Here is a 13,309-nt window from a genome sequence, read left to right on the forward strand (position 1 = left end):
GCAGAAAAAGACAAGGCTCATCCACTTTTCTAGCAAGAGGGCTGGTTTGAAAACTCTCCTCTTCCTATGCTCTGGTCTGGGAATACCCCTTCATTTTCCTAAAATCCTGAACAAACCAGTCTGGAACTTGGAAGTTCTAGAGTACATTCCAGTGCAACAGATTCACAGAGAAGTCTTGAAAATCGGTGAAATATTTTTGGAGAATATAGGATCTCTCTCTCTCTCTCTCTCCTTCCCTCCCTCTCACGCATGCCCACATCCCACGCAATGTTCTTCAGGAAACCCTTAGATTTTAGGGAGCACTTGTAATGAAAGAAGAAGTTTAGAACCTGTGCGGTCAGAATCACTCTCCCCGGTGCTGGAGGATGGACTGCCTGCAGATCCTGGCTTGTCTCCCTCCCGAGGTCCCGCTTCCTTCTGCCGCGTTCTGGCTGCTTCGATTCCCTTTACTCGCCGGGCGTGGCGGTTCCCCTTGTAGTGTGCTTCAGCCTGGCTCTATACAAGAAAAAAAGAAGACAGCAATAGGAGATCCAAAAACCCATAACATTACAAGTGTTGATCGACGAGAATGGCACAAACTTTCTGTAACCTTGTTTCAATGCTGTACCAGGCTAGGCCAGAATACTTTTTAAAATTTTATTTATTTACATCCCACTTTTATTATTTTTACAAATAACTCAAGGCAGTGAACGCAAATAGTACTTCTTCCTCCTCCTATTTTCCTTATAACAAGAACCCTGTGAGGTAAGTAGGGTTGAGCAAGCGGTACTGGCCCAAGGTTACCCAGCTGGCTTTCATAGCTTAGGCGGGACTTGAGCTCATGGCCTCCTACTTTCTAGTCTGGTGCCTTAACCACTAAACCAAACTGATCTAAATGGAACATCCAAATAAATTTCTGAGAATGCTTTCAGACTAGTTTGGGGTCCCCCCCTCTTTGACACAAACATCCTTTCTTCCCCTTCCTTTTAAGGAATATTATGACAAGGAAGAACACATTAATTTAAACCTGAACCTATGAATTATCTACACTAATAATGTTCTTCTAACAGATTACTTTCATCTATAAAAATGTCATCTTGGATAGAAGTTTTAAATATAGATGCTTACAATATTTATATTTCTCCTCAGGTTCATGAATACAACAGAAGATGGTAGCATTTAGGCATGCTTGGCTGATCACCAAAAAGCTAAGCAGGGTAAGAGTAAACAAACAAACAGACAAACCCAATTTTCAAAGAAGAAAATTGCAAACAATTTTTTGTGATTGATGCCGAAAAAATATTCTGTAGTCTCTATGTAATTTACCCTTTTCTACACATAACTTCAGGCTGTGTATTAGTATTCATTTTGCTATTTTAATTTGCTTTTATACTTGTACTTAGGTTGTATATTGGTGCTTTCTTTAATAAAGATGCAAAATCCCCTTCCCAATATGTTGTTAATTTCCCCTGTTTCTTCCAGACCTGATTTGTGGGTATTTTCGGAAAGTAGATGTGAAACAACATGATTATAGCAGGAGCTTGTCTAATATGGATAAGCAAAAAATGAAGCCTTTCCAGATTTATCCTAAATGAAAAAACTCCCATTTAACAGTCTTGGTACCAAGAGATAAACACCTTTTAATAGCCTTTTGTCTTCAGGAGAAGAAAGGTTTTAATTACAATTTCCTCTTTCCTTCTTTTTCTTTTTTTCTTTTTGCATATTTTAATAATATTTAGTAGCTCTCTTCTCTTAGAACTCATTTTCTAAACAGAACATTTTAAATAGTGCCAAACATTAGAACAACATGATTTCACTAAATGCCCCCTAAGGTCAATTCCAATTCTATGATTCAGTAATTGTGTTAAGAGGGCATCTATTCCAACCTCTTGGTCAGTGCAAGAGCCACTTACAGACAACTAACAGTCTTGTTTGAGGACCTCCAGCATGTCATGTGGCAGCTTGGCTTCCACTATCTAACAACTTTTATAGTCAGGAGCTTTACCTTGATATATAGTCTGAATCTGATTTCTAATGATTTTAATCTACTGATACTATTCCTATCTTTTGAGTCAATAAAGAATATGTCTAGTCTCTTTTCTGTGCAAAAAAACCCCTTCAAATATTTGAAGACTGCAACCGTATTTCCCCACATTCATCTTTTCTGCAGGCTAAATCTATCCGGATCCTTTAACCATTCCTCAAAGGAATTGATTTCTAAACCACAATCCATTTCAGTGGTTGTCTTCTGAACTTGCTTCTATTGATCATCATCCTATTTGAATTATTGTACCCAGAATTGGATATAATAGTCCACATGGGTTCTGACCAGAGCAGAGTAAGACAATTATGTCTATTCTCTCCATGCTGAATTTCTGTTAAAGCTTCCTAAGATGGACTTTGCCATTTTAGAAACTGCTTCATTACATTCTTGAAAGAAGTAAGAGAATGTCAACTTGCTCCTTCTCTGGAAAAGAAGACCCCAGCAACTCAAAAGTTACTCACCTTCACTTGTCTTATAACCTTAACAATGCCTACCAATTCTAACTTTAACAATCTTATCATGACATAGATAGGCTGGAAATAAGCATTACCAAAACATACCAGGTGAACCTTTTAATGTTTTTCTTTCCTTTCTTTCTGATATTTACAACAGGAAAAAAATTAAATTATGATGACAATGTCATCATCTTCAACATTTTCCCCATAAGTACATCACATCATGTTTTGAAAAATCAGGTTAAGGACAGATCATAATAGAGAAAATCTATCTGTGTAATCTCTTAATAACTGACAACAACTTGATGGCACATAATCAATCAATATCACATCACAGCCTATTGAAGGAAGGGAAATGTACAGTGTGATAAGTACATTGCATTTGTGTCGTACTACGTCAGAGAAAGAAAACTGGCTTCCTTCAAGATGGTGCTTGACCTCAATTCCATCAGTCCGCTAACATTTGGAGGGCTACCCAGCCCCAAGTCATAATATAAACTTTACTGGAATGAGATAAAAAAATACAAAGTATAAGAAGATCTTTGCTTTTCGTTCCATCTCTGAGACTCTTAATATATATCTTTAGAAGTGCCATCTTGCATGGATCTTGAAAGAATACAATCTGCCGTGATTTGGAAATCATATCTGAGATCAAGACTAAATGATTTCATTGCTTTGCTTTTTCATTCAGTAGCTTCACTAACTTTCTCATATCTTGTATCATATGGCAGTTAACGTGCATGACAGCTAAGGTTTAATGGTGTGCCTAATGGAAAAGGAAGACTGTAGCAGTCTTATCTCAGCATGCAGGCTGGGGTATCTAGGCATCTCCATCAAGACCTCATTTTGGTTTCATACCAAGGCGTTTCCAATCGTTCAAAAAATATAGAGACGTATATTCTGACTCAGCTCTCTATTAGATCATATGCTAACCTGCAGATTTGCTATCTGGCACATTTTTTTGTTTTCTTCACACGTGTTATATTACATTCAGAATTCTGTTGTTTATTCAAATGTATCAAAAATTACGTCTTATGACATAAGCCAAACGATGATCAAACCTTCTTTATAATTTACAATATAATCATCATCTAATCCCAAGTGGTGCAGTGGTTAGAATGCAGTACTGCAGGCTATTTCTGCTGGCTTCCAGCAGTTTGGCAGTTCAAATCTCACCAGCCTCAAGGTTGACTCAGCCTTCCATCCTTCCGAGGTGGGTAAAATGAGGACCTAGATTGTTGAGGGCAATAGGCTGACTTTGTAAACAGCTTAGAGGGCCTGTAAAGCACTGTGAAGTGGTATATAAGTCTAAGTGCTATTGCTATTGCTAATCCAACATGAGAAACTTCACCCGTTCTCCAAACTGTTATATACATTCAATTCCCTCAAAGAACTGAACCTGGGCAAACAAAAGGCATGTGATCTCAGCCATGTAAAGCTAGTCCTCGATTGATATAACCAAAATTGAGCCTAAATTTCCATTGCTAAACAAGACAGTTGTTAAGTAAATTTTGCCCCATTTTATGATCTTTTTTGCCACAGTTGTTAAGTGAATTGTGCAATTGTTAAGTTAGTAACAAAGTCGTTCAATGAATTTGGCTTCCCCATGGACTTTGCTTGTCAGAATGTGCAAAAGGTAATCACAAGACCCTGGGGATGCTACAACAGTCTTAAGTATGAAAACTGGTCATAAGTTACTTTTTTCAGTGCCGCTGTATTACAACAAATGGTTGTAAGTCGAGGACTGCCTGTATTTATATATCATTTGTCCTTTATATCCCTGTTACCATCAACTGAACTACCTGCCACTACAATGCAGAGGAAAGTATCAGGACTTTCTAAAAACTTACCTCAGAATTGAAGCGGATCTGGCAGACGTTGCAAGAAATGATGGGGCGTTTGGCCTTGGTTACAGGGACCCCAAACGTATGGTTGATCACTGCTTTCTGCACTGGGTCCATCTGCCAGGGGAACATAAGTAAGAATTGTGGTGAGTGACTATATTGTACCTGTACTTATAAGGCCTACTTTTCATGATAATGATGAACTGGAAGGCCTAACCACATAATCCTGTCGACCCACAGCACAAGTATTTGCATGCCTCCAACACCAACAATGCCCCAACCCTATTCTTAATTCATCCTTTAATGCTAAAGTAAGTGTTTTCAAGCATAAGAAAATATGTGGTGAGTTTACTTTCTGGCAACTCTGAAGAAACCTACCGTGTTTCTCACAAAATAAGGCCGGGCCTTATTTTTTTTTGACCCCTGAAAAAACAGGTAGGCTGTCTTTTCGGGGGTGACTTAATTTCCTCCCCCACCTAGAGCGGCCCATATGCACGTACCTCGCCGCAAGGCCACTTCTATCAGCCAATGAAAGCTCCCCGAAGGCAGAGTCCCCAGCTGCTTCAGGATGTGGCGTGGCTGCCCATGTCCCCTCGCCTTTAGGCAGTCTCTTTCGGGCGAGGGGAGTGTGTGTTTGTGTGCTCACCCCGAGGCCGCTTCTATCGGCTGATTGAAGTGGCTGGTCACTGCATTTGGGGAGCTTCCATCGCCGGAAAAAGACTGCCTAAAGGCAAGGGGACACGGGCAGCCACGCCTCGCCCCGAAGCGGCTGGGGACTCTGCCTTCAAGGGAGCTATCGTCTGCCGATAGAAGCGGCCTCGTGGTGAGGGAAGTGTGTGTGTGTGTGTGTGTGTGTGTGTGTGTGTGTGTGTGTGTGCGCTCGCCCCGAGGCTGCTTCTACCGGCCAATCGAAGTGGCTGGTGACTGCATTTGGGGAGTTTCCATTGCCCGAAAGAGACTGCCTAAAGGCGAGGGGACATGGGCAGCCACGCCTCACCCTGAACTGGCTGGGGACTCTGCCTTCAAGGGAGCTTTTGTCTGCTGATAGAAGCGGCCTCGTGGTGAGGGGAGTGTGTGTGTGCGCTCACCCCGAGGCCACTTCTACCAGCTGATCGAAGCTCCCTTGAAGGCAGAGTTCCCAACCGCTTCGGGGCGAGGTGTGGCACACACACACTCCCCTTCCCTGCGAGGCCGCTTCTACCGGCCGATCAAAGTGGCTGGTGACTGCATTTGGGGAGCTTCCATCGCCCGAAAGAGACTGCCCTAAAGGCGAGGGGACACGGGTAACCACGCCATGCCCTGAAGCGGCTGGGGACTCTGCCTTCAGGGAGCTTCTATTGGCTATCGGGGTATTCTAGCCTAGGCTACCTGCAGGGCACTCTTAAAGGCAAGTTTTCTCCCCACCCCCCCTTTCCCCCCCATTTCTCTTCACCTCGTGTAGTTCTAACAAACGATGTGAGAAATGGCAGGGAAAAGCATGGTTTGAATAGGCCTAAATTTTGGGGGCGGGGCTTAATTTCACCTCATGCCTAGAAATCATACTGGGCCTTCCTATTGGTGGAAGCCGTATTGTTGGAGAAACACGGTAGTTAATTTCTTGTAAGTTGATGGTGCTACAGCTAGATTCCAAGGAAAGAGGTTGAGCCTATAGTAGGCTGGGTGAGATGGCCTTCTGAGGTGTTAAACTTCAAAATACTCTGGAAAGGTAGATATTTTACAAATTAATACTTTTTATTTGTTGTCATCCCCAGTGATGATGAATGTGTGACACACTAAAAGCTCTCAGACTAGCTTAAGTTGTTGAGGAGATGCTTGGGCAAATTATGTAAATTATTTCCTATGCACCTTTTTTTCCAGCAATCCAGCAAGATTCTATATACATGCTAATCATCCCAAAACGATGACCTGCAGAGGTGCTGGAAATTATAAGGTATACGAGATAGGGATGGCATAACTCATAAGCCTGAGCATGCATGTAGGTAAGAGAACAGAATGCTACAAGAGGGGCAGTCGGAGGTCAACAGAATGGTGAAAGAGAGAAATGAGGCACACTTTGGAAGGCTGTGCAATAGCTACAAGCATGAAATGCGAAGTTCCTAATTTAGCTCTCACCTCAACTATAAACTGAGGCCTGAGGCAACTTTCTCTCAGCCATGGCTCTCCTCTCTATTATGGGAGTAGAAGGAAGGATAAACAAAAAATAAACAACTCATATTCATACTGTTTTAACTGCAAGGTACTTTGAGTAACTCTGATAGAACAAGCTTGCAGAAGATATTAGGTCAAGTGACGTGCTCTCCTTATTTTCTAAGACCCCACCCTATTTATTACATCCTAGTTGACTTCCATCCTATGCCAGCTTGCTCCTTGTATAGCTTAGTGAGCTAATGCGTATGGTGAGTTGTGAAGTTCCTGACACGTGTTACAAATGCAAAATACTGCTATTTGAGCATGCCATCATGTTTGAGTGTGTGTTGTGCGATGTATGGTACTTTTGTTCTTTCATGTAAATGCTTACTTGGGGTTAACATGGGTCAGAAAGGAAAAAAGAAGAGTGTGTGTCAAAGAGTACAATTTGGCATTCCTTTTGTCTTATTCGAGGGGGATGTATTTATCCATATTCTGTAACCAAGGGCAAGAACATAGTTCTCCTCCTATATTCCTCTGTTGTCTCTGGCAGGAGCATAAACTAAACTGGACGTCAGACTGAATAATTAGCCAGGCAGCCAAAGATACTAGGCGTTTCCTGGGCTACTGCTCTGGCCATTCTTAGGAAAACCAAGCACATTTCTTAGGAAAACCAACAGTCTAGTCTCCCTGCTATTCCCACGTGTCTCTCCTTGGACTCTTTCTACCTCAGTGATTCACATTTGGGTTGGATATCTCCATATTGAGACAAGGTCTTCCATATGGAATGAGCACTCTTGTCAGGAACTTGGAGAGCCATGCACCTCGCCTACTTTCCAACAGAGTGGCGAATTTGGCCCTCAAATGTGACAGAATTACAACTCCCAATAGTCCCACTGCAGTTGGACAACAATGAAAGATGCTAGAAGTTAGCTATCCACAAGGCTGCACGTTCCCACTCTACCCTTAGGAGATCCCCAACTATTATCACAAACACAATGTTTTCATTGGCTTGTTACAAACCAGTGCTGAAATGCAGCTGGATGGGAAGATGCAACTTCATGGCTAGAAGTATCCCCTTGAAAATTCTGGCAGCCCAGAATATAGTTAATAAATATATTCTTGGCACAAACCTGGAACAGGGCCCAGGCTGGGTTAACTCTCTGGCCCTTACGTCTGTGATTATAATATAAATTGACAACAGGCAGCTGCCGAAAGGCAGAAACCAACTCTGCCACCAATTGCCTGATGAGAGAGAGATTTAATTTATGAAGAAAGATACAAATTGGGGACAGAGGACCATGTAGAGACCCTCAGAGTACCTAAGGAGAGTTCCAAGTATCCTATTAAGGAAACAGCATCCTTTCTCCTTTGGGTGATTTTAAACCATCTCTGCCCCAGTTGGATTTGTAGTACAAATAGAAAACTTTAAATTAGCCAAAATGCTCCTCTTCACTTCAAATGCTTCTTTTCCACATATTTTCCCACTTGAATAATTGCCATGGGTTTAGCATCAAAAGCCTGAGTGAGGCTCAAAGGCACTTTATTAAAATGGCTACTGATTCACCCAAGAGGGGTGTGCTTCCTTAATCTCATTTTGTCTCTGTTACAGCGGAGAGTTTCATATGCAAAAAAGCTTTTCTGTTATTAAAAAGGGTACACAAGCTTTCAGATGATTAAGTCCCAACAAATATCTTGTGCTCTCCTTATTTAATCATGTGGCCTGTCTTGTCTCCCCTTTCTGAGGGTTGTTTCTCATTGAAAAAAATATTAATTTAGCCTGCACATGTTTTCCCAGGGAAATTAAAATTGGCTATCTGTAAAAATCCAGTTGTTTTGCAGTGCTATTTTAAGCCCCACCCACTCTTTTCTGTCAAACTGGGTCAAATTTATTGAATGCTGTAGGTGTTGTGCAGGAAACAATCACATGGATTCATTTTTACAACAGTTAGGAAAGTAAAAAAGAGAAGGAGCTCAATAACCCAAAGTGCATTAGTTCAGAAAAAAATGTGTTAAAAATAGAGAAAGACTTAATCTGAGATAGAGGGACTGAATTAAAATTAAACAAACATGCAGTAGAAGAGATCCTTAAAATTTTTTTCCCCTTGCCCACAGTTTCTAAATAATGTTTGGATGTGCTATGATAACATCCGAAACATCAGATGCCTGAGATACAACATGAGATAACTCTATTCCTGAAGATCTTACTCTGTCTATTCCTCTAATCATGATAAAAAGGTTAACTAATGAATACTGTAGGGAAACCTTATGTTTATTTGAAGATTCCCCAATCCCTGTGAGAAAGTATTTTTGCTTTTCTAAGATATTTCTGAATTTACATTTCTACTCAAGGTGGTGGGGAAAGAAGGGAGCAATAATGTGAATCTCTAAGCACTAAGTAACTTACAAACAGCCACAAAGAGGTAGCTTTCATTTATTTTTTTTAGTTGTCAGCACTTCTAAAGTTAATCCATCAGAAAAATAGAGCCTTCTTCCATTCGAAGGGAAACAAAAGTTACTAGGTAAGTAATAGCAATAATAATAGTAGGTGCCTTGGGTGCAAACCAAAACCAATTGCACCCTTTAAACACCATCAGCATTGACAAATTCACCATCAGTCAATTGCAAAAGATATCTTTACTGGGAACAGCTTACATCCTGCAACGGTATCTGTAACACCATCAAACATCCACATTTGCCAATCCCAGGTCCTTGGGAAGGACTTGATAGACGGACAAAAATGCCAAATCCAGTCTGAATATCCGGCTGACTATGCAACGAGCCATAACAACAACAATAATAATCATAAAATGATGATGCACCAATTTGAGAAAATTCTTTTGTGGAAAAAAAAGAAAAAGCACTACATCTAATAAAACTTTGTTTGGCATTTTAAATATCTGAAGAGACACATTTTTTATATGTGGATGTTCATATATTTGTGTAGGGTACTACAATGTCCTAATTATTGTTATACATGTTATTAGTTTATAATCCAGCCAACAAGCTTTTATTATTGAATAGATTAAGGATATAAATAAATCCTCCACTGCAGTGGAATCTCTATCACAGGGGTGTCAAATTCACAACATCATGGTGGCGTCATGTGACGTATTAGGACTCCCCACCTTTTACTAAACCATGTGTGAGTGTGGCCAGTACATGATGCTTGACAGCCCTGCTCTATATCAAGGTGTCTTTGCAAAAAACTTCCTTTGATTTCATCTTGTCCGTATAATATAAGCAACTGAGAAATAAGTCTCCATAATGAATGGAGAGATACATAATGTGACTGGATTCAATCAATAACCCGTTAAAATATTGGCTGTGATTCTACACTTTCTTCCCTCAATTATTTTTAGCAGAATGAAGGCAAGTTCACTATTGGTTAAATCCAAATCATCTGTCATCTTAACATACAACGTTGCACACCTGAGGTATTTCCTCAACTTTGCTGATCCACAATGAATTTGCCTAGCACAGAATTAGGAAGAAAAGTCCAGGATTGGCAGAGAATAACTGAGCCCCAGATGGCAGCACAGAGACCCTGTAAAATCCTCGTCTCTCCTGCACACTGTGGCTGAGCACGATAGGCCACCATCTCTCCAGATTTTTGCTCTACATTTAATGAAGAACATTCAGACTCTTCTAAGAGCTGCCCTGCTCTATGGACATATATCAGAAATGAACCAAAAGGGAGTGGATACTCTTTCCACTTCCCCGCCAGTAAGACAGGCTCTGTCAAAACAGCAGGCTGTAAACTGGAACCGCCTCACACATGTCTCCACAGGGAAAGGGAGGTTAGCAATAGAGGGCAACAGCTGTTTAAATAGCTCCCCCTTCATCCTAGGTTTGGTCAGGATGTCCAAGTTCATCCCCCGCACTAAGATAGTATCTTCCAAATACTTAGATCGGAGATGTATAAGAGTAAAATACTAAGATGCAGCCCATGCTGGGTAGAATCATTTAGGCTGCAAATGAAGTCTTGATTCCCTTTGCCACCCTGAAAACTTAAATCTCTGGGACAAGATTTAAGCCTAAACATACTGTAATAGACTATTTTTGTTTGTTTGATGATCTAGCCTCAAATAGAGAGCATCTTGATGTGATAGCATACAGTTCTGCCAGAACAATGTCATGTAATTTTTGTGATGATGTAGCTGGGCCTTTTCACCACCAGTACAGCTAGAGGCTCATCGCTTCATCACAGGTATACTCTTGTTACCCACAGTTACAGATGAGTCAGTTAAACATGATAATGTAATAAGATCATCTTTTATGGAAACTCTTTGTAAAACTCTGTGTGTGTGTGTGTGTGTGTGTGTGTGTGTGTGTGTGCTTGTGTGTGTACTTGTGTGTGTGCGTGCACACGCGCACACACACACACACACACCTACATACAGTATACATATACACACACAAACTTTATATACATATATACATGCATGACTTACGTATACATATCTCATGTATGTATGTAATATATATAATCACACGTATATACCAATATATAAAATACGCATACATATAAATGCATACATACTTTTTCTGTTTAATTAAAGGCATAGAAATAAAATAAAAAATTAAATTAAATTAAACTAAAAAAAACACTGGGTAGGCAATTTTCTAGTGTCTGAGGACCACACTTTTTTTATTTTTTTGCTTTTCTTCCAGATGAAGGCTACACTCAAAGTGAAGGACTAGGGAGAAATAAAAAATGAAAAAAAACCAAAACCAAAAATATCGAACCCCTTCCCCCAAGAGAACAGGAAAATGATGAGAAGGCGGCATTATTTTAAAAGCACCTAAAATTAAAAGTGTTTCTTACATACTCTTTTAATAAGTCTTTTAGGTACAGTACTTCAAAAATAAGTCAGTGCAATGAGCAGGAGGTTCCAAGGAGGACAATGGGTCACAGCACGGGAAGGGACAGATAGCCAGTCCACGTTGCCTATCCATGTTTTTATCATTTGATTGCAAACCATGGCTTTCCTGGGGCTGAGGCAAAGAACTTTAAGATTACAGGAATTGTTCAGTACCTATCTTTTGCCTGCAGCTCAACAATGTCTACCCACTGATATTGCCAGCTCCCAGCCCTGCCGACACAAATTCATCTGACAAGCTGTTGCGCCTGCTTATTCAATATCTTCTAAAAGGCAATTACTTAAGCATGCATGCTGCCTCTAGATCTCTCATTTCGGAGTTTCATTGCTGCTACCAAAAAAAATGGAAGAATATGAGCCGAGCTTGCAAGAATAGTAGGTCACAGAAGCTGTAGTGGAATAGTAAAATGGCAACAGAATGCAATGACTACGATGGGCTGAATCTGGAAAGAACGGCTACTCTGGAAGAAGAAATGTCTATGCAGAGTACCCCTGAGCATACAAAGAAAGCTAGTGATACCTGAGCAAGTACAAGAGTACAATTTGCAATGGAGAAACACAAAGAAACATACAATTCAAGTACTGTTTAAGAGCAGGACTACAAATTGAGGTTGAGGAAAGCTGACTTTAAAACTATAATAATAGTTTGAGGCAATAGCCGGATCTTTACATGAGGACCTATCCCTCCAATCCATCTTCGCAATAAACTGTCTACAACTGGATGCTATTAAAGTTATGCAGAGTTTAAAGTTCCCTAAATTAAACTCGCCTAAATGAAACTATGAATTGTGAATGTCTATCATGGTTGACGATGCTAAACTGAATTACCATTAAAATGAAGACATTTTTCTAGAAAGCTGGATTGTGGATGCAATGCCTGGCTTTATCACAATTATTTAGCACATTACGTATCTGATATTAACACAGTTGAGAAAGTCCAGAAATATTTCACAAGAAGAGTTCTCCACTCCTCTACTCATTGCAGAATACCTTATGCCACCAGACTCAAAATTCTAGACCTAGAAAACCTAGAACTACGCCGCCTTCGGTCCAATCTAAGTATAGTATATAAAATCATACATTGCAATGTCTTACCTGTCAATGAATACTTCAGCTTCAACCATAACACAAGAGCAAACAATAGATGAAAACTCAAGGTTAATTGCACCAAACTTGATTGCAGGAAATACGACTTCAGCAACAGAGTGGTCAATGTCTGGAATACTCTACCTGACTCTGTGGTTTTTTTCCCCAAACTCCAAAAACTTTAACCTTAGACTGTCTACTATTGACCTCACCCCTTTCTTAAGAGGTCTGTAGGGGGTGTGCATAAGCGCACCAATGTGCCTACCGTCCCTGTCCTATTGTTTCTTTTATATTTTTTATATTTTTCTTATATGTATCCATGTATTCATAACTATGTTTTTACTTATACCTATTATCTTGTAAGCAATTGAGAAATTTAAAAAAAATCAAAACTGTAAAAACCAGCATGAGAATATTTGTACCACTCTACAGTATCTGCTGCTACTGAAAGGAGGGAAGAAAGTGGTAGTTGAGCAAAAACTTGTTTTGTGACCAGATTAGATATAGGTAGGAAGTAACAAAAGAGTGCCTTTTTATCTAGATCAGGGATCAGCAACCTTAAACACTCAAAAAGCTATTTGGAACCGTTTCTCACCGAAAACACCGGGGAGCCACAAAACCCTTTTGACATCTAAAATGAAGATAACACTGCATATATCATTTTTTACCTTTGTGCTATATATAAAACTACTATAGTATTTATTAAATAAAAAGCCAAATATAAATTATCCATCTGCAGCAAACTAAAAATGCCATCTGCTTCTGTGTGCTGTCATCCTCAATAAATCACGTGCACAATGGTGGTTATGATGCATGTTTTGAGTGATAGGGAGCCATAGCAGAGGGGTGAAAGAGCCACATGTGGCTCCAGAGCCATGGGTTGCTGACCCC

At 40.2% G+C, this 13,309-nt stretch overlaps 1 protein-coding gene across 10 annotated transcripts in view; it reads right to left on the bottom strand.

Annotated features, from left to right (window-relative positions):
• Positions 1 to 13,309, bottom strand: part of ZNF385A (zinc finger protein 385A) — a 165,206-nt gene that overhangs the window by 47,143 nt on the left and 104,754 nt on the right. For all 10 annotated transcript variants that reach the window (XM_026714709.2, XM_026714712.2, XM_087925381.1 and 7 more), the window contains 2 exons: positions 4,329 to 4,439; positions 330 to 495 (listed from right to left, as the gene is read on the bottom strand). In XM_026714709.2, the coding sequence (XP_026570494.1) occupies positions 330 to 495; positions 4,329 to 4,439 (277 nt within the window). The remainder of the gene's footprint in view (positions 1 to 329; positions 496 to 4,328; positions 4,440 to 13,309) is intronic.

This window comes from Pseudonaja textilis, chromosome 2 (assembly GCF_049901715.1).
Source record: "Pseudonaja textilis isolate UNSWEBS1 chromosome 2, rPseTex1.2, whole genome shotgun sequence".
Lineage (NCBI taxonomy): Eukaryota > Metazoa > Chordata > Lepidosauria > Squamata > Elapidae > Pseudonaja > Pseudonaja textilis.